The sequence below is a fragment of the Thunnus thynnus genome, chromosome 12 (assembly GCF_963924715.1).
Source record: "Thunnus thynnus chromosome 12, fThuThy2.1, whole genome shotgun sequence".
NCBI lineage: Eukaryota > Metazoa > Chordata > Actinopteri > Scombriformes > Scombridae > Thunnus > Thunnus thynnus.
This window is the reverse complement of record NC_089528.1, coordinates 29,352,907-29,374,919: the sequence shown is the minus strand read 5'-3', so window position 1 is coordinate 29,374,919 and position 22,013 is coordinate 29,352,907. Positions and strand designations below refer to the sequence as shown.

The 22,013-nt window shown below is 38.9% G+C and overlaps 1 protein-coding gene across 2 annotated transcripts in view; it reads left to right on the top strand.

Moving 5' to 3' along the window:
* Positions 1–22,013, top strand: part of myo10 (myosin X) — a 151,065-nt gene that overhangs the window by 112,195 nt on the left and 16,857 nt on the right. For both annotated transcript variants that reach the window (XR_010931006.1, XM_067606797.1), the window contains 6 exons: positions 626–694; positions 1,714–1,796; positions 2,576–2,684; positions 4,088–4,168; positions 16,145–16,269; positions 16,401–16,515. Coding sequence is in view for 1 of the 2 variants with exons in the window: in XM_067606797.1 (XP_067462898.1) it covers positions 626–694; positions 1,714–1,796; positions 2,576–2,684; positions 4,088–4,168; positions 16,145–16,269; positions 16,401–16,515 (582 nt within the window). In the remaining variant the exon portion in view is untranslated. The remainder of the gene's footprint in view (positions 1–625; positions 695–1,713; positions 1,797–2,575; positions 2,685–4,087; positions 4,169–16,144; positions 16,270–16,400; positions 16,516–22,013) is intronic.

Sequence of the window (22,013 nt, the reverse complement as noted above, 5' to 3'; positions counted from 1 at the left end):
GAGAACATTTCAGATCATCTAATGGACAGTTTATATTACACTTTGCATGCTATGGGAAAAGTTATTTATGGAGCATTAATAGATGTATAACGTTGTTAGCATCTGTTGCTAACAGGATACTGATCTCTGGTAGAAAACAGTTCTTTGTGAACAGCTTGACTTGATTTGAACACTGATGTCATCTCTAGTAGTAAAGAAAGTCATTCTGAAGTTTAATTTGAATAAATATGAGGGCTTGTAAATATTTCAATAAATATTTTTTTTGGCGGTACTCTCGGTGAAACTTTAAAGCCTTGTAAAAGAGGATTATGATCCAATAAATTTACATTTGACACATCCAACAGGAGACATAAAGGATGTTTAAGAATATAAGACTCCATTTTTTACTCCAGAAATGATTTTACTGCTGGTAGACTCTCATTTTCTTGTTTTACAACATTATTAGAAATAAATAATTCCCTCAGTTTCCTCCAAGTATAATTTAAGTAAACAGATGATCATCTCTGCCTTCAGAAGCTGATCTGTAATCATCTGCAGTTCCTCTTATTTCTCTGTAATTGCAAATATGTGTGTTGGTTGAATAATGGAAATGACTTACAGATAATAATTCTTTCTCTTGCTGCAGAAAAACCCGTTCTATGTGAAACCACGTGTTGCTGTTCACTACTTTGGAGTCAAGCACTATGCAGGAGAGGTAAGACCTTAATATTTTTTACCATTAAAGGACAGTTTCACAATTTTCTGTCTTAAAAAAACAGTCAAGAGCCTAAATGAACATTGAAACATGTTTTTCTTACTGTAATCATTCCTCCTGTTCATACTGACCATTAGAAGATCCCTTCATCATGCACTTACACAGTCCTCCTTCTGGGCAAAAATGTATTTAAAAGTTTATCTGAAGCTAATATGAAGCTTCAACGTCCAAATGAATAAAATCAAGTAGGTATCTTTCAACATTACAGTCTTTTTAGTGTCAAAGTTCCTCTTTTTGTTACTTTACTTCCACCACAGCTCAACAGGGAAACACAAAGAGGGAATTTGATGCTATCCTATCCTTTTAATGTATTTTTAATTTGGTATAGTGTTGTGTAAAACATTAAAGATAACACTCAAATATAGTAAATATATGCATGTATACACACACACACACACACACGCACTAAATGGATGAATAATTAAACTAATAAAGTACATGAAAAGAAAACTAATGATGATGTACAGCTTGTCCAAACTTACTTAAAACTCCACTTTACTTTAAGACAAATTAAGTCTTAAAAAACCCTCAATGGGACTATTTTCAGGAGGCCCATACCTGTCCCAGCATCTTTTCAAACTTCCTGGATTTTCCCTTTAATGCAAATGTTAATTTTTCCGTAGATATCAAGCTTAAAAAGAGATAAGCTAAGAGATGGCTTTTGTGGATTTTTCCAGATCACAGCAAATATACATTTGATGTGCAGAAAAAACAAAAATTGTTTTTTTTTTTTTTAACTTATTTACTTCTCGTTACTACAGATCTCCAGATATTGTCAAATACTATGTTGTCTTTCACAGTCGTCTCCCTGAAGTTCCTGCTTTTATAATTCATGATAACGACCATCCCTAAAAAAACTTCCACTTTCTGTGAGAGGATAGTCTCTGGCTGACAGGCTGCTGCTGCTCTCGTCAGTGTTGTTTTAAAACCCTCTGACGCCCTCTTGTGGCGTGTTGCAGGTGGTGTATGACGTGAGGGGGATGTTGGAGAAGAACAGAGACACTTTCAGAGATGACATCCTCAACCTGCTGAGGGAGAGCAGGTGGGTGCCGCTTTTCTAACTAGTCTTTTTTTAAATGGAATCAGCAGTGAACAGCTTCATATTTCCACACATGTACATATTGTGAAGAGGAGTCTTGCTCAGCGTCATGAGTCCATCAAAAAAAGAACTTTTAAAAAACCCTCACTTACGTAATGTCTGCTTAGCTCAAGAGAGGAATCCACTTTGCTTTATTTATGTACCACTTTTAACTATGGAGGAACATATATTAATGTCATTTTCTCCGTTCTAAAAGTGTATTTATTAAATATAAAAATGTCAGTTGAGTATCATTTCCTCTGTGCTCAGCTCTGTAGCTTCACTGGTCAAAATATATGTAACAGCTTAATAGACTGTCAACACTTTTTTGTTCTTCATCAACTTTTTTGTCAAGCACTAATGAAAAATGAAAGTATAAATGTTTTTATTTTTTTGTGTGACTGATTTTTCACTTAAACCTCCAGAAATACAGTAATAACTCTTAGTGGGACTGTTTGACAGACTTAAATATATTGGTTGAAAGTTTTGTACTTTATTTTATAGTATTTGTAATACATAAAGGATTAAATGTTATTCATAGTGTGACTTCTGAAAGAGCGACCAGTACCGTGAAGTTAAAATGAGTTATGTAAATGGAGAACATCGTTAATATGTGACATTATGAGTGACAGTTAGGTAACAAGTATTTTAACTACAGTTGTTCTTTACTCATAATTCAATTATGAAGTAATTTAACAACATTTAGACTTCATATCGTGTAACTGTTCCCCTCTGCCTGTCAGATTGGACTTTGTCTACGATCTGTTTGAACACGTACTGAGCCGCAACAAACAGGACACTCTGAAGATCAGCTCCAAGCACAGACGGCCAACAGTCAGCTCCCAGTTTAAGGTAAGTCACAAATAAACAACATGTTTACTGTCGAGTCAGTCAGTGTTCATCAGTGCTAAAAAAAACACAACCGGCTACACAAGAACAACAGAGCTCTGTGATCTTTATTAGGAATTTATACAGAAATGCATGTTATTTTTGGTTGGTTATTTCTGTCATTAGTATATTCTGTCAGTAACAGTTGTAGAGGAAATAACAGCAGTAGTAGTAGCATATTATTGATGGTAGTAATAGCAGTGGTTGTAATTGTAGAAGCATGCAAAACAGTAGACATAGTCATAGTATGACTGGTATTTCAAGTTGTGTTAGTTGTAGCTGCAAGCACTAACTTGTAGAAATAGTGCTAGTAGCAGTTGTGGTAGTAGCTAATATTGTAATAATAGTAAAGCAGTACACTGTAGGTAGCTGTTACAGTAAAAAATACTGGTAATACTACTACTGTAAAAAAATAGTAACTTGCACAAATAGTATTAGTGGCAGTTGTGGTTAGTTGGTGTAGAAACTGTAGTAGCTGCAGTAGTTTTACAGTAGTTATATATTTGTCAGTAATACTAGTGGCAGAAGTAGTAGAATTACACATTATTGCAGTTGCAGAAATAGTAGCACTTGTTGTTTTATTAGTAATAGTAGTAACTGGTGTACAAGTTGTAGTAGTAGCAGCGGTAGTTGTAACATAAAAGTTCAGATATTTATCTCAGTATAATATTAGATATTGCAGTAGTTGTAGTATTAGTAGTTGTTGTAGTAGAAGTAGAGATAGTTGTAGTAGCAGTAGATATTGTTGTAATAAAAGTACTAATAATATTAGCACATTAAGAGTAGCGGCATCAGTAGTTGTAGTAGAATATTAGCAGTGATTGTAGTAAAAGTAACAGCTGTAGTAGTAATAGAAGTAATAGCAGTAATAATGTGTATATTATAATATCACTGCTATGTTAGAAGTTAAGAGTTTACACACTTAATAGCAACTGATCTGACATACTGTATATGTATATATATATATATATATATATATATAAACTCTGCTGTGATTATAATGGATATTTCAATAAAAGTTTATACACAGTGATGAAATGTGACTTTTGATTTCAATAGTTAATCTCTGATGATTTTCTCTGTTAAGTAATTTTTTACACATATTTTAACACTGCAGTGATATAGCATATGTTAGCTCAGTTGCTATTAAGTGTGATACTTGTAATTTACACTTCTAACATAGCAGTGATACTATAATATATACATTATTGCTACTATTATATATATATGTATTGTGTTTTTTTTCTGCAGACTAGCTTAGCCTATAGATGCTGTGGTATGTGGTGTTAGTACATGATATATACAAATAATAATAATGGTAATATTAGTTGTAACAGAAGTATTTGTACCTGTTTGTTTGGTTGCAGGATTCTTTGCACTCTCTGATGGCCACACTCAGCACCTCCAACCCGTATTTCATTCGATGCATCAAACCAAATACACACAAGGTGAGTGTTGATATCAGTATTCATGCACACACACACACACACACACACACACACACACACACACACACACACACACACACACACAGAAACGCCTTTAGCAAACATAAGCAGGTCAGGATGTCGGCTCTCTCAAGTATCAGAGTGTGTGTGTGAGTGTGTGTGTGAGTGCGAATCATTTGTCATTTAATAATCAAACAGTCCTCCCCCACCAACCAACCGCAGACAGGAATGAGAAGTGTCTGGCCTCTGCGGTGCCCTTTGACCCCGGGTTGCTTGGCAACAGGCTGGAGTAGTGAAGAATGCAGGCTAATGTACACAAATGATATACAGGAAACAGTGGTGGGATTCAGTATCTGTACGATGACTCCTGACCGGAGATCATCTACATTCACAAAACATCATCTTCCAGTTAGATTTACTGAGTGATGTGAATTATATTATATTATAATTTCCAACCATTGAACTCTTTGTTAGTTACAGTCTGTTTACTCTCTGCACTGAAACAACACGTGTATTTTAAATGCTCATTGCTCAAGGATTCAGTAGATATTGATCTTATGTAGAATATATATATATATGTATTTCAACCTTTAAATTAGCTGGCTTTGGGCTGAATGAGTGAACAGTTAATCACATAACTTTGCAATGAAAAGTGGCATTTTTCTGAGGAGATGCCGTCAAACCGTCCTGTCTGGATGACGTCACGTTTGTCTACAGTCTGAGGTTTAAAGTGAGGTTTGAAACCGGGCTAGATCCCCCCCCCCCCCCCCCCCCAGGCGAGCCATGTATTGATCGACTCATTGGCAGGACTTCTATTCTTAGATCGGTATCTTATCGATGGATGTCTGGACGCCTTGTCGACTCATTAGCGACATCATTGCACAAACACCGAATGAGTCGAGCTGATGCTGATATACGTTCGGCGGTGGAATCATTGGCATTGATTGCTGATGTCGGTAATGATGGATAGTTCCCAAGCCTGGTGGTCAGTAATCGTTAGTTTATACCTGAGGATGTGTCTCTGCTATCTGTCTGTCTGATTGAAACTAAATGAGATGTTAAAAGAGCTGACAGTCAACATGTTTGCAGATTTTTCTGGAACTACAATCCTAAAACCGCTGTGAAAGGTACTGAACTGTTGCATGTTTACATTTTCAGCTAAATTTGTAGTTAATTAACATGTTGTGCAGCAGTTTTTTGCCATTATTTTTCTGTAGAATCTTCTCAAAAATCGCTAATTTAGCATTAAATCATGGAGTTCACGTTGACGACTGCTCGATATTAAGGAAGTTCCACTAGAAGATGTTCTTGTGAGCATGTATGGAAAGATTTTAGGTGATGTAATGTATCGGAGGCCCTGATTTGTTAGACAACAGTGAATACAAACTACTTGTTCATATCAACAGTAATAAACAGAAACAGTTCTTTTTAGTATGTTTTCCACTGAGAATCAGTAACCAATCAAACATTCAAACACATTGAATTACGTTATCAGGCGTTCCTGTTATTTTGTCCACCCCCGCTGTGTATTCACATCTCTCTGCCGGGCTGCTGTGACGGAGTCAGATGTGGACACAGGGAGGTTTGTGACGCAGATGTGAAGCGTCTGTGAGGAGTTATGTGTTTGAGATTCTCTCAGTCCTCTGTTGGAGTTTTGATGCACGTGCACGCACACACACACACACACACACACACACAAACACACACACACACACAGAGGGCCCTTCTGTCCGTTACTGTGTGTGTGTACAGGCAGTGTGTTTTTTTCTTTTTTGTCCTACATCAGCCGTGTGTGTGACTTCATTGCTCCCATATCAGTTTGTACACGTATGTATATGTGTGGTTATGTGTTTAATATTTTTTATAAGTTGGGGTTGAGTATCAAACCTTAAAGATCCTTCCAGACAAGAACTTATAATTACCATATTAAAATCCTTGAAATGGCTCATTCTCCTTCTCCGTCATTAAAAACTGCAGAATCTATGAATATGTAAATATATTTAATTTCACAAGTTTAACTGCAGGACACAAGATATCTCCTACTTCACTGTAAAGTCCATTCTCAGTGTAAATACTGGACCACGATTGGCTGCAAACTAGTTGTGATCATCACAAATCATGATCATAGTCCCGCCCCTTAAAATCAGATATTCAATAAGCTCAGAGAAACTTTCCTCTTTCAGCAGATAAATGTGAAAACAGACTTCTAGTGTCAAACTCTGCACAGTGAAGCTCAAACAACATTTTTAAATGTAGGAGGACTTTAATTTATTTCGACCAAACTTTGTCTGTAGCACTGAATCAAAGTCAAAAGATGCTTTGTCAGATTCTTATTCTTGCTTCATTTAAATCACAGTTTTGTTCATTTATTCATATATTTTATTTAATTCAGGAAAACATTTCCATTTGAAGATTTTGACTTATATAAAAATTAGTTTATTTATTGCAAAAAAAATGTTTATACTCAAGTAAAATATTAAAAAATGTAAAATGATAAGGAATTAAGTTGTTGGAGCAGCTTTGGTTCAAGTGTGAATCCTGAAAGATTTTCTTATTATTTGTTATATTTTAATCACAATGAATGCAGGTGTGCAGAGTGACTGACAGTGAGGATGACAGCAGGATGAGCTTCACGTCATACTACCTGCGATAGATTATGAGGAGGTCAAAGGTCACATTATGGTTACCTCATCTAGTGAGAAGCTTGCTAAGAGAGGAGACACAATAAAGGCAAAGAAGAAGGATGAAAATATTTTTTCTTACCAGAAGAGAAACTGCTCAAATAAAATAAAAACTGATTAATAATTTGGTTTTGAATGATCAGAAACTGTAATATTACAGTTCAAATCTTGTAAAGTCATGCTGAAGATAAATAAAGACGTATAAGTAAACATGGAAAGTCTAAAATGTTCAGGGCCTGTTTGTTCTTATATTTAATAGATATACAGAGAGAGATACATACAGTAGATCAGACACTCACAGACTGGAGGGTCCTCAGTGTCCTCTGGGAGACCAGCTGGACAGCCGGCGAGTTTTTATGAGGCGAAACGCGACCGTCTGCTCTCCTCTGCTGATCGAATGTTAAACAAGGCTTGATGATGACTTTTAAATGGAGCTTAATGCAGTGAGGGAAGAAGAAGAGGGAGGGAGGGGTGGGATGAGGGGCTCCATCCCCTACACCCCCAGGGGAAACAAGGGGTCAGGGCAACAAGACACGTGGCCCCTAAAAGCCCCCGAGAGGCGTCCCTGTCATCTGCCTGTTTGACTCTGAGCAGGTGTCAGAGAGGAGGAAGGCTCGGAGGCGGAGAAAGAAGCGAGGATGATGATGATGATGATACTGTGTGAGTTTATAACAGTATATTCTGACTGATTTTGATCAGTGAAAACATTTAGTGGAAGTGAGTAGAGGTTGACTGACTGACTAATTGCTATTTTGGGTGCAGTGATGTAACAGTGTGTCATGGGACTCCTGCAGATGGTCAACAGAGTCTCTGTGGAAATATCAATATATTGACAGAATGTATAATAGTGTAGACAGACCGTTGACTTTAAATACAACCAGGACACACACACACACACATATATATATACATACAAGCACACACATGTTTGTGCATGCACTGTTCATTTTCAGATGACCACACACCTAAAACGCTTGTCTCTGATTCCGCCTGGAAGTAAACACAGGATTTTGCTTCCTTGATTAGCTAAAAACGAACTAATCAATACATTTCAGAGCAAAAAACTGATAACACAAGGTTTAGATTTCCTGTTGCAAGTCTGTCTCTCCTGTTTAAAATCTAATTTTTGTCAAGCAGGTTTTGTATTTTCCTCAATAAACAGCATGTCGTCTACATGACACGCTTACTACCTTTTACAGTTTTTAAGTTTAATGAGTAAATAAAGTCATGACATCATAAAGACATCATTGTATTATAATAGTAATACTTATAATACACTTATATAATGTTTCCTTAAGTTATTTTGATCTTATAACTTTATATTCTGTGAAAATATTTACTTGTGTGTGTGATTAACAGTCAGAAGTTCATACAGCATGTATGAAAGAATGATGAACAGGCAGATGTCAGTATTTATAAACCGTTTTCTTCATGTCTGACACACACAATAACACTAATTCACATGCACACATACACACACATGTCGTCCTAGGTCACTTTTGGGGACATTACATAGATTTACATTAATTTCCTGGAGACTTACCCTTAACCATAACCACTGACCCAAAAATCAGCATTTTACCAATTGGGGACAATGGGGACAAGTTAACTGGTCTTTAGTCTGAAATTTGTCCCTGAAAGTAGCCTATGACAGACCTACACACACACACACACACACACACACACACACACACACACACATACATGTGCGGTCGCTCATAAAAAGCTGTCACACTCATCATGAACGCGCATCAAATGCAGTTGGCCGTCACCACAGCAACCCCATCCTACTTCAAGGAGTGTTTTAGCTTGTGTGTGTGTGTGTGTGTGTGTGTGTGTGTGTGTGTGTGTGTGTGTGTGTGTGTTTTGACAGTAACAACAGCAGATCATGCAGAATGATCAGAATCTATTGATTTGTGTTCTTGTTGTTAGCAGGAATAGACATGTATTGACAGTACGTTGTGTATTTTTGTGTCTGTAAAACAAACTGCATGTAACAACAGACACACACACACACACACACACTCAGACACACACACACACACTCAGACACACACACTCAGACACATTGGCTCTGGCTGTAATCAGTTTAAACTATAATCAGTGAAATGTTCAGATAAATCAATGGATCTGTCTAATTTCTTGGTCCTGGCAGTGATTCAGCTTTTATCCAGTTTATGAAACTGGATGACGGTGGTCTGATGTGAACATTTGCTGGGCACTTGGTCCTGTTAACTCGGAGGTGAAATATTTACAATCTGGTTTATTTAGAATGAATAGAAGAAGAAAAAGAAGCCATCTGTACGAAAAAACTCCAACAGAAAATCCAAGGAAGAGGTTATTGAGAAGTTTAGAAAGAGCAAAACAAATGTTCAGGACCAAAGATGGAGGCTGAATTATAGAAAAAAACATCTCATAAAACTTTTATACATTTCTTTTTATAATGTTAATGCTAATTGAAGTCCACTGAGTTGATAAGATTATGAAAATGATATAACCCCACATTGTATGATCACTCTGCTCTATTTCCCATCAAGACTCATGATAAATATATTCTGTTCAGTCCAGTTTAGCCAGTCTGAGGCAGTGTCACACCGGTTCATCAGACCAGTGTGACACCTCCTCAGTTCACTACAATGAGTGGAAACAAAAATCACTGCCGCGTTTGAATGTAAACAGCCTGCTCTCTCTCTCTCTCTTTCACACACACACACACACACACACACACACACACACACATCTCTTGTCAGGCCCTACAAGTGGCCCGCACAAATTAGCCTCAGCAGGAGATGCATCGCCATGGCAACCACGTCCCTCCCCTCTCCACACAAAAAGGGGAGTGGAGTTCGGGGTTTGAAAGCCTTTGTTTGACTCTGTGGTGGCAGAGTGTGTGAGTGTGTTGAGGAGAGAGAGAGACGGACAGACAGCAGCAGCAGCTTTGGGAAGTTTTCTGTCATTTTTTACCCCTGATCTGAAAACCTTGAAGGATTCAGAGCGGCGAGCTACGATGCACGGTGAGACCTTCTGTTTTGTTTTACGGGGAAGCGATGCGTTCAAGTGCACGCTTGTTGCACGGGGGTTTAAGTGCTGTGGAATGAGGTGACATGCAGCGGTTTCTCTCTTCTTTTTTTTTTTGGGTTGCATGACAGACGCACAAAGAGAGTCTGTCATTATTTCAGGCTGCAGTTTGATTTTCAGTCTTTTGCATATGAGGAATCTCTCTTATAAAAAAGTAGCTTCTGCTCAAAATGAATCGATCTGCTCTGTGAAATCAATCGTGAAACTAAATGTAGACAAATACTGAAGTTGTTCTCCACCTGAGGAACCTTACCTGTCATTATGACATTATCAAACATGCATTTAATGTCTGAAGATGTTGACACCAGTTTGATCAACCACAAAGACATATCTAATCAGACATGAAGATGAGTTAAATAGAGCCGCAGGACTAATTAAGGGATATCAATATATTGACTTTTGCTGCAGTTTTCAGATGGCAAGAGGCTTAAATTTGGTACAAAGGTGGGAAAACTGTTGAGGCTTATTTGTGTTCTTTATAGATTCTCTCTACCCGGACAAAAATCAAGTTGCATATCAGAAGAAAACCACCAAATTCAGAGCCGATGCTTGTCATTTTTTTAACTAAACCCCCAAAAGACGCAACCTTGTGTTTCTTAATTCATTGAGCAGCAAGAACGAGTCTCATCGGTCTCATTATCGCTGTGTAATTTCATAATGTAATACACTGGACGAACACAGAGTTCCACCAATGATTCCTGTTTGTTGTCTCTTTAATTGGACTCGAAGGCTTTCAGTGAATGTCAAGATGGAAAAAAAAGACATTTGACTCGACTGCAAGATTATTATTAAGATGGTGATTGTAATTTGAGCTCAGAGTGCAAACATGAATGAGTTTGAATACATAATGAGGAGCAGTTAATGATATGATAATGAAGAGAAAGTAGTTTCTCTGATGTTCGGCTGATTGTTTTTATAAGACAAGCTCAGTTCTTCTAATGGGACACAATGGGATGGGATAATTGCACTTTTGATATGTTGCCTGCTGTTTATTCCAAAATACACAGCTGAGATAGTTTTCTGAAATCGAGCTTTGTGACATTAAGCTGAGACATAACGTGAGTCGCTTCCTTCAGTCGTGTGTTTTGTCATGCTCAGATTTTAAGATTTTGTGTAGTTTTAATCTCTTTTGTTGTTTTTTTCGGTTTTACTTACTGTTTGTTTATTTCTGTTTATTTCTGTTTATTTCTGTCTTTTTCTCAGAACAGTTGAAGCACATTGAAAAGTTACTGTTTGGACCGTAGTAGCTCTGAAATCATTAATCAATTAGATGATTGACAGGAAATCATTCACTAACAATATTTGTGCAAGTCGTTGCCAATCATTTGCTTGGTTCCAGTTTCTGAAATGCGACAATTTGCTGCTTTTCTCTGTTTTATGTCAGTATATATATTGAGTTCATTTTTGGTTTTGGACCAAAACAAGCAATCCGAAGTTGTCACTTGTGGTTCTGGGAAATTTAAATGGCCATTTTTCACTGATTTCGGGGCATTGTAGAGACTTAACCAGTAATCAATTCATCAGAAAACTGATGAATAAACAATGAAAATAATTGCTGCTGCAGTTCGAGAGCAAAGCTCCTCTGATTTTCCTTTTTAAAAGGAAAAGTAGCGCTTCAAGTGATCTTGACCTGCTATTTGCTACAACACATTTTGATTTGGTTCATTCAGTAGTGATCAATCTGTGCGAAAATGGTTAAGACCTTAGCCAACTCTCATAATGGCACAAAGAAGGTAGAATGTTTTACTTATTGGTTTCATTTGAGCTGGAATTCCTCTGCAGGTTTCCTTTGTGTCCACTGATGTTTCTGAGAAAATTCAAACTCACAAGAATCCTCCTCCAAACTGGGTCAAGCTTAAATCCAGCAGGGTCAGGGATTTAGGTTGGATTTATGTCCATCTATGAGCCAGAAACATTGTTCCGGGGATTCCCCAAAATTCAGTGAAGGAGTCCCTACTGAGCAGTGAGTGTTAATCCTCGCCGGTTCCCACATTCAGACCTGGATGCTCAGAAGCAAACAAGACTCCTGACAAAGAAGAAAAAAACCACAGAGATCTGGGTTTTTAGATGCTCGAGGTCCTCCAGTTAAAGCAAGAATGTGGACTTCAAAGACAACGCATTGAACTTTAAAAGTAGAACAAATGTAGAAACTTGTTTAATATCATATGTTTGACTGTTGGTCAGATAAAATAAGAAATTTGAAAGCATTCTTACTCGAGGAAATTTTGATTGGTGTTTTTCACAATTTCATATCATTGTAAAGGTAAAATCAACAATTAATGAATTGATATTCAAAATAATAATTAGTTGCAGACCTTTTTGAATCACTATAGCTTTAAATGTCATCAGCGGATATTCTGTATTATACCAAACATATTACCAGACTCACCAAAGGTCACCTGAGCAGTATTTGTTTCACCAAAGTCTCATTTCATGCTCTCTGAGTCATAACGTCAGTTATCTGTCGCTGCCACCTGCTGCAACCTTATATCATGACTAACTGGAAAGTAGCCAGTAAAGACTTACGTCTAGGCACACAACAGTCTGAGGAATTGTTGGCCAGATGTTCCAGATGAGATTGAAGATGACTTTTCCTGGGGCATCTCAGTCCGGTTTATTGATTCAAACCAACAGGTATGCAACAGAAACGTGGTCGTTGCTATCCAATAACCGTACCTGCAGACATCTGTTGCAAGTATTTGCTGCCCTGCAAGTAAACTGCAGAGCAGCAGAGCGTCCCAGTACAAAGTTGGACTGCACTGAGTTTTGAATGGGAGTCAATCAGCCGACACTTTGGTATCTGTATATACTGTATGGTGGAGGAGTTTAATCTTGATTTTATTTTGTATCCCCAACAGTTGGTTTGTACTCACAGTCTTATCAGTGAATGAATAGAATACAGGGACAATATAGGACAGTCATGCAGACTGAAAAATGACTAAAAAACATCTTTACAGCTCTCTGTGTCGTCTGGTCGTACAGAGGTGGACGGCTCATCCTGAGTTTGGTTGTCTTCCCATGTTTGCCTTTTTCACACTAACCCCCCAGGTTCCCAACCCCCTCGGGAGCGAATTGTCACGCCCCCCCCCCCCCCCTCCCCTTTTGTCCCGCTGAATGCCCTGAGCTCTGAGTATTTTAGCAGGGAAGTTGGGCTGAGAAAGACACTGAGTTTACCCTCCGGGGCTATTGTTGTCACGCCCCCTGTAGAAGACGAGATGAGTAGAAGAGATGGTCTGTCTGTCTCTGGATGCTGATTTACATCACTGTTGTTGTTCTGAGCTGATGATTGATGGATTTTAGCCAATTTACTTGGCATTCTCCCCAACTGTGGAGAATTATAATTAATACAGACCAGAAACTGAGTAATTTCCTAATGAATATTGTCCCAAAACATCTTTAAGTCAGAAGGATATGGCTAAAAGTAGCATCATTTTCTAAACAATCTAAAACTTTTAAGAAAACATGATGAATTCTAGTCTACATGACCAAAAATATGTGGGGCCTCCACTCTTCTGAGAAGGCTTGACATCAGATTTTGGAAGCTGGCTGCAGGGATTTGCTCCCATTCAACTATAAGAGCATCTAACTTATGATTGTATGCTGTAGCATTAAAATTTTCTTTTCACCAGAACTAAGTGGTCAAACCAGGGAAAACAATCTTCACCAACATGTGCAAGAGTACATGGCCTGTCCTCATACTTTTGGCCATTTATTGACTTTAAATGGTCACACTGCTGCAATAAAACAACACTTTAGGATCTTCTAAGCTCACTTTTTTAAGGTACAAAAGCTGTATTCATTTGACATATTTGACAGGATCCCATAATGAGTCAAAGAACATTATTCTATTTAAGAATCATTTGGGGTTGAGCAATACATTCTTGTGTCAGGCAGCTTTTATTCATGATGAGAAACACAGAATAAAAAAGAACAAAATGGACTTTTCTGAAATAGAAAATGTCACGGTTGAAGTAAGAAAGCAATCTCTTTGGCTGCAGATCTTTGACACAGCTTGAAACTTCTTCAAATTGCATTTCAGAGAAAAAAAAAAAAAGACAGATAGATAGAGGAGGAGAAATTTCATTTACCGTCAGCTGTAAAAGATCTAGAGACCAAAAAAGAGAAAAAGAAGCTCCGCCTGTCTCCGAACACAGCAGTTGTTGACGTCCCCAAAAACCAGCCAGAATCTGAGCGAAAAGAGGAAACGAAGGAGATAAAAAAAAAACAGGGAAGAAAAGAAAGCCAGGAGGCAGAGGGCAGCTTCCTGACACCGCTCGGCTTTGTACTGCTTCAGCCCGGCCGTATGCAAATGCGGGTTATGCTAATGAGGTCTCCTCTGCGGCCAGTGGCAGTTAAAGGGCGCCATTCAATCACTCAGTCAAGATCTGGTTGTGAATTGGCCTTTCCCTTCATCTCAGCAGCTCAAATGGGCCCATCAACGAGCTATCAGGGGAGATGGGCGCTGAATAAAGGGGGCATTACGAGCGGGTATGAAAGCACCCTCTTATTCTGAGACCCCCCGACGCCTACTGAGGTTACAGGGTGAGAGGGCACCCCAGGAAACTGGCTTTCTCTGAATGCACTTCTGTAAGTAATAATGGTATCTCAATGCCAAGTGTGTTTTTTGGGAAGGGAGGGGTGGGGGGGTTGATTTGTTGCTGTCAGACGCGCGTCTCTTTCTGAGTTCAAAGTTGTGCATGAGCGGTATGCAGCGTGATGTATGTGCGTACGTATAATGTGCGTGGATGTTTTTAAAGGGATGGAAGCGGCGTGCGGTTTAGCTGCAGACGTCACATGACATAGTTTGACTGTTTCGGCACTCGAGGAATGAGATGAAATCAAATGTCTGAATTTAAAGGGCCTTTTTGCTCCTTTTTGGTCACTTTTAGCCCATAGTTTTGGTTTTTATGTCACATTTAAGGAATGGTACAGTGTCAACACTCTCATTTCAAGGAACAGCAGGTAGCTTTTCTTCAGCAAACAAGCTCTTCTCAACCCACCAAGCCAGAACCAAACGGCAGACAGATAGATTTAGAGTCTAGCTGGTGAACAAAGTGGAACATCTAGCAGCTAAATACTTTTCTCAGGAGATTGGTGGAGATTAAACCAGAGCTTCTATCTAATCAGCTGGACACAAACAAGACTCCCATGGGATGATAATGTTGCTCTGCGTCTCTTGGATGTGTTAAAAGGCGAGTGTTTGTTGGCACAGTATAAGGTGACCATACGTCAGATGTTGTGTTTGTTCAGTTTCATCACACTAAAGTACTCTGTCACTGCTGTAAACAGTCGAACAGGAATCGAGTCAGAATCAAAATCAATCACCTCAGCTGTGAAACAAATTGCACCCACGTCAAACGCTGTGCTGGATAATAGGAGCATATTGTGTTCGGCATCCTAGATTGTCAATACTGATGTAATAGTGTTGTGAGAACGTCAGACTGAATTGACTACAGAAGAACATTAATACAAATGTCCTGCAGTGTTAAAGTGTCTCATTACATCATCAGCTGATGCTGCAGGATGCTGTTGTTCTTTTGAGATTTTACATTCATATAGAGCTGATTTCTGTGTTTCAGTTGAAACCTGCAGAAGTTTTTCATTGATACTGTCAACAGACATATTGTCATTTATTAAACTTATCAGAGTATTTCCACAATTAAAGATCTGAGTCTTTTATTAGATATTTGTTCCTGGATTTCCATAATTTTATTTTATCTTGAAATATTCAGCCTTTTAGCTATTATAATATTTATATGTGGCCTAAAAGTTGCCATTTCAGATGAAAAATGACAGTTTGGAGTAGTGGTATCTGGCCCTCCAGCAAAAGCATTTGGTCCCTGAAGAAACTTTTCACTTTCATAGTTAAACTTCAAAACTTTTGTTATCAGTAGAAAGCAAATCTACAATTACATCCTTAGCTGCTTGTGCAACACAGAGTAAACATTTTCATATATGAGTTTTTTTTGCCAAATTTGTGTTAATAGTTTGCTCTGATTCTGTTTGTCCTCACTTAGTAATGAGAAAAACTACATTTGCAGTTGGAAACAGTCCAAAAGAAACAGTTTCATCTATGAAGTACATTCCTAAATGAATTAATATTGGAAAAATCCAGGCCTGTGTTTTCACCATTATGACACATCTGGCCCATTCGTTGAACCCAACAACTGTCTCCTGGTTTTGAGTTTAAATTTCCATCATCACTGTCTGCCTCCAGATGCCTGATCATTTCGACCAGACGGTGGTTCTGAACCAGCTCAGATATTCCGGCATGTTGGAGACGGTCAAGATTCGACGCACCGGCTTCCCCATCCGGAGACCTTTCCAGGACTTCTGCTCCAGGTTTGTCGATGTTCGGCGTATTATTCCACTCATGCATAAACACATACATCATCTTCTGTTTTATGTCATATATATATTGATACAGAAACTCAGATACCAAAAGAATCCACATCAAATCCTCTTATTTCCAGGTACAAGGTGTTGATGCGGGGCCCGTTGATGCCAGATGACCCCAGAGGACGCTGCGTCCAGCTGCTGCATCTCTACGACAGCAGCAGTGCAGAATGGCAGCTGGGAAAGACCAAGGTGAGGACAGATGTTCTTGGCTTTTTAATCATACTCACATGAAGTGGTTTTGTCTGTGAACATCTTCTTTTATCACAACCATCACAACAACCCAAAATTATTCAGTTTACTCTCATAAAGGACTAAAGAAACCATTTGAGAAGCTGGAATCAGAGAATTTGGACTCTTTTTCTTACAAAATGACTCGAAATGTCATCTTCATGTCCTGTTTTGATGTTTTTATTGCATTTGAACACATGAATTTCCCCTTTGAGGACTATATTTTTGCCTTGACCATGAATTTGAGGTCCATAACCTGGTTCATAGAAACAGAGACCAGTCAAACTGAGGTCAAATTATATTCATTCTGGTCCGAGCGTCAATATGTTTAATACCAGAGTGGATCCAAGTTGACTTTATCAGCACTGATCATCATTATCACAGCAGAACAATGTGTTTTCTGAGGCAGACGGACTGCTGTAAAGTGTTAAACTTTGCTTTTTAACTGCGTAGTTTGACTTTGTGTTGCACATAGAGACCCTGTAGAAAGAGTCAAAACTAAACAGATACAAACATTCTGTACAGAAATTAAACTTAATTTATGTTTTTAAAACGTCTCCTTTGCCAAATTCAAAAAATAAGTCGACAACCGTTAATTTAAATTGGTTTTCTCATGACTTGAACCTGGTATTTGCATGTCTCTCAGCAGTGAAATAAATCCCTTCGGCTCAGTTATTTACAGTAGAATTGACTTTTTTTCCTGTCAAACCACCACGAGCTTCTGAATGTCCTGCCGTTCTCGTTCTGCCTCCGGCTCGCACCGGCTGATCCGTATTCTCCGAGCTAATATGGAATGTGATTGGATGCGGACTTGTCTCGCCGCCCGGGGGACGCCAATCCATTTTGGCTGAACTCTGCTCCCCTCAAGGCTTAATTTGGCTTCATGGGTTTTACAAATCCAGTTTGATGAAACCATTCCAGAGCGCAGGTACCTGTATGACTGCAGGCTGCGTGTGTGTGTGTGTGAGTGAGAGAGAGAGATCATGAATAATTGAAGTCTAGAGCACCTGAAGCATGGAATTCAACGTTATTGGATCCAGCTTACATCCCTTCAGTCTATCACTGTCTTCTTCCACTACACTGAATCAGAAAGAATATACCTGCTGCCCGTGTGTGTGTGTGTGTGTGTGTGTGTGTGTGTGTGTGTGTGTGTGTGTGTGAGTATTTCTGTGGGGAAATGACAGATGGGGGACACAGATCCCTAATCACAGCATGACCATGTGATGCTGCAGGAGGTGACAGCAGTGGAGGAAGTGTATGTGTGTGTGTGTGTGTGGATGAATGCTTTATGTGTGTGTGTGTCTGTTTGTCCAGAAACCAACAATGGCCCAAGAAACTGAATTAAAAGTCAGAGCTACAGTGTTAAAGTGGAACAAGTATCACCTGAATTCACTAGTCTTTCATGCTTTTATCAATTTTTACACAAAAAACCCCTGAATGTTATACCAGGTATTTGAAAAATGGCACAAAATAACGTTATACTTGTAAGACTGATGGGAACATATTCTTTTTTTAGCATTACATGGTTGAGACAGTGTCTATTGAGCTGATTATGAATCTGATTCGTGTGTGATGATTGGTGGAGGTCAGTTGGTGTTGATGAAATCATAAAGTGTAAAGACTTTAATCTGAAGTCTGCAGATCTAGTCGCTGCCAGTCGTTCTCAAAGAGTTTTAAAAACAAGTTTGATATTTTTGCAACGGAAGACATCACTTGAGTATCACAGAGGGAGACGCACCGGTAAATAAACAGAAGAAGAAGAAGATGTGGTGAGGTGTGAGAGAGAGAGCACTGGACAACTGAAATGAGAACAAATGTCTCTACAAGATCAAATCAAAGAGCTAAACAGCCTTTTCAGCACAAATCGCTCTGCATACAAACAGTACAAGCAGCTGGCTGCCGTCCATGTTTGTTTTGGTACAAAAACACGTGATAATTGGCGTTGTCGCAGGGTTCGCGGGGTCAACCGCCACAACTGTAGTCATTACAGAGACGTGGTTCAGTGTGTTGACTGTGTGATTACTCGGTGGTAAAGTTTATGCTCCTTCCTGACTTTATGAGTCTGTCAAGTCTTTGTTGGTTTCAATCACTTTTTGACAGAAACACACTTGCAGACTTTTCTTTAGAACATCCAATATGGCTGCCACCAGGGGGCGTGTTACGTCACCTGAAAGCCCTTTTGTAGAGCCTCTAACCTTGGCGGTGTCAGCAGCGTGTCTGAAAGCGGTTCTTGCCGCTGCGACTGTCTGTAAAGCATTAAATCAATTCTATCTCTCTCCGAGGGATTCGTCTACTTTGTCCCGCTGCCTCTCGCAGTCAGATTTACGCCGCCTCCAGCTGCTTTCAGCTGGCACATGTCCTGACTGTTGTCTGGGAGAACGGGGCTTTTTTTGTTGTTGTTTGTTTGTTAGTTTTTTTTATAGCCACAAACTTAATTTCTTGGAAGTGATGTGGGCCCGCTTGCTTCTCCCAGGATTCTGTTCTCTCCACGGGGCCGACCTGTCACGGCGAGCGACGCTCCCTGAAGGCCCCGACAGCAAGAATCAAAAAGTGCACCGGGGCTTAGGGAGGCTTTCGCTCCACTAATTAGCATAGTAACGATTAAAAAGGATTAGTTGTTCAATTCATTGGGATGTAAATGTGTGCACTCGTACATGAGGCCGCACTTTTTATGCATGTGTGATTCATGTTTGAAGTTGTTAAAATAAAGTGAGCGTGTGTGTGTGTGTCATACTTTGTTTGTGTGTGTTGAATTGTTTTAATCACATTGTGGGGACGTAAATCTGATCGCGCATTGTGAGGACGAACAAAGAGCCGTTCCCCACAAGCTTTTTACTTTATGTCTTTGTGTTTTATTATAAAACACTGTTTATTTTTAAAGAAATTAAACAAAGGCCTCAGGATTTCTACGTTTCACTTGTACTTTACTACATTTTAGAAGGAACTCTGCAAGATCTCCTTATAAAGTCATTTTTGTCTTTAATTTCAGCTGTTACAGTCAAATTTTATTCAAATGAGTAAAAATAGATGTATGTGTTGCTCTCTTAAGTGCGATGATGTTTGGGTTAATCACGGTCTGACAGGTGTAATTAGTTTGTGTGAATGTGGAAGTTATTCAGTCTTAAAACACTAGTATGAAATAAATCAGGAAGCAAACAAACACATAACGCTTCTGTCCGACCTCCACAGTCTGGATGTGACAGTCTGTGTGGAGTTGCTCATTAAACCAGAAGGAATAACTTGCTAGTTTATGATTTCATTAATCACACTCTTAGCAGAACCTGGTCGGTCAGAAAGCGATCGAAAAAAGTGAAATTAATGTCATGGAGCAGAGGCTTCTGATTTAACTTCCTGTTTTACTTCCAGTTTCTTGGTAGAGCAGCTGATAAAGCTCACCACACAGTTAAGTCTGTGAAAACTGGAATAGTGGTTAAATTTCACTGAAAAATCAAGTTTAATAGAGAATAACCTGTATTTTAATGGCATATGATGACTATATTTTCAACATATAACTGCTTTTACTAAATCACCTACACATATTTCTTCGTAAAAACATCCGAACGATGAATTCAGTCCAGATTCATATGTAGCAACGTTAACTTTACCGAAATTAGTCCTTCAGCAATGCTGGCTGAATAGTACGTTAGCTTTAGCTTTCTTGCAGCTGATTAAGGCCCAAACAAACAAAAGTTGTATTACTATCATATCTTATTCCATGCATTCATTGGCAAATGTAGCTATAATAATAAACTATTACGTTAAATTATTAAGAGCGCTGGTTGCGAGATAAAGAAAGAGTTAGTAGTGGGGGAGTATTTTGAATCGTACCACTTGTGCTTTAAGTAATTGGCCAATGTGGACGCAGCCTTGTAACACCTGCTCACATGATCACTGTGAGCCAGAACTGAAACTGAAGAGAAATCCAGATCAGGGAAAGAGAAGCAGAGAATATTGTCTCTAAATGTTTGCACTCTTGTATAGTTTTATTGTAAATTTTGCCTTTGAGGTCGTTTAAAACCATTTTTAAATCACTTTCAGTTTAATTTTCTTTGTTTGATTGAGATTTAGACAAATTTAATCCCATACATTTTATCACCTACCATTATTCTATAGTTACTGCTTGTGGACACGGTGGCCACTGTTCAGCAAAAGTTACAGTACATTCTTCAGATAATTCTTCTGTTCCTTTGTTGAGTATGTTTCCTTGTTGGTGGCTACCTTTGCTTTGAATACTTCTTTTATTAATGTTCTACAAGTTTCCATCTTTAGCGCAGAGTGAATGAATAGAGTTTTAATCTGCCCAGATGCTTTAAATGCTGTTTCAGAAGCTTTTAAATGCACTGGTGTGTGTGTGTGTGTGTGTGTGTGTGTGTGTGTGTGTGCACGTGCTTTGGCATGTACTGCATGTTTCCCTGTTAATTAACCTGCTTGTCAGTGACGTCCAAATCACCCTAATGAGTTTACATTTCCCCCTGAAAATCTCATTAGTGTTTCACCGCTGAGGATTCAACACTCTGTCGCTCAGCCAACAACACACACACACACACACACACACACACACACACACACACACGGTACATCATTCAACAGGAGAAAGGCAATCTGTGCTCCTGAACCCCTGTAGCACCGTGACATTTCCCCACCGTCTCTCTCGCCCGAGACCACGTCCCATATCTCATTTTCCTCCCTCCCTAATCGGATTAACCCCCGGCGGCCCTGAGTGGGCCCAGTTTCTCTATCAATGGACGACAGCTTGGCTCCCATAGCAGGCAGCTGCACTAAGTGCCTGTAAGATCGGTCTTTTCACAGAGTGATGTAGCCGAAATCACTTGCCGCGGTAATCTGTGGTCTTTAGCGGCTCGAACAAAAGGAGAGGAGGATCTGGATTTGATTTGCGTCGGCTGCTTTGTTCAGTTCAGTCGCTCTCCTGGAAGGGAGTGTCTGTTAAACGGCGATGTTATAGAAAAAAGGAGGGACTGTCTCTTTTTAATTCTGTTCACATGTAAATCTTTTATTCATAACGTGTGTGTAATACAGCGTTTTTAATGGATGTGCTATGTTAAGCACAAACCTCTCCACGGTGTGTCGGTGGAGAATGTCGTAAATCTTCTTTTCTTTTGTCTTTGTGTGATATTTCACACAGTGTGTTTCCATTTTTGTTGTGCTTATTTGATATTGTTTCATCACACATATATTTATAGACCTGTTACATATTCAAACATGTCAGTACTGAAGAAATAAAGCAGTAAATAACTCATTCATACTAAAAACACCATTAAAATGTGCAGTTGTGTCGTCAGTTGCCATGAAAAAAAAAACAAGGAGATGGTTAACCAATGAACATCCACGTAAACCTTCATCTCAGCCTGATTTGGAGTCGTCAAAGTTGTATTTTCCTTTGTCACGCTCCTTGTAAACCTTCATTTAAATGTTACAATCTTCTTTTTTACCTCACTTTC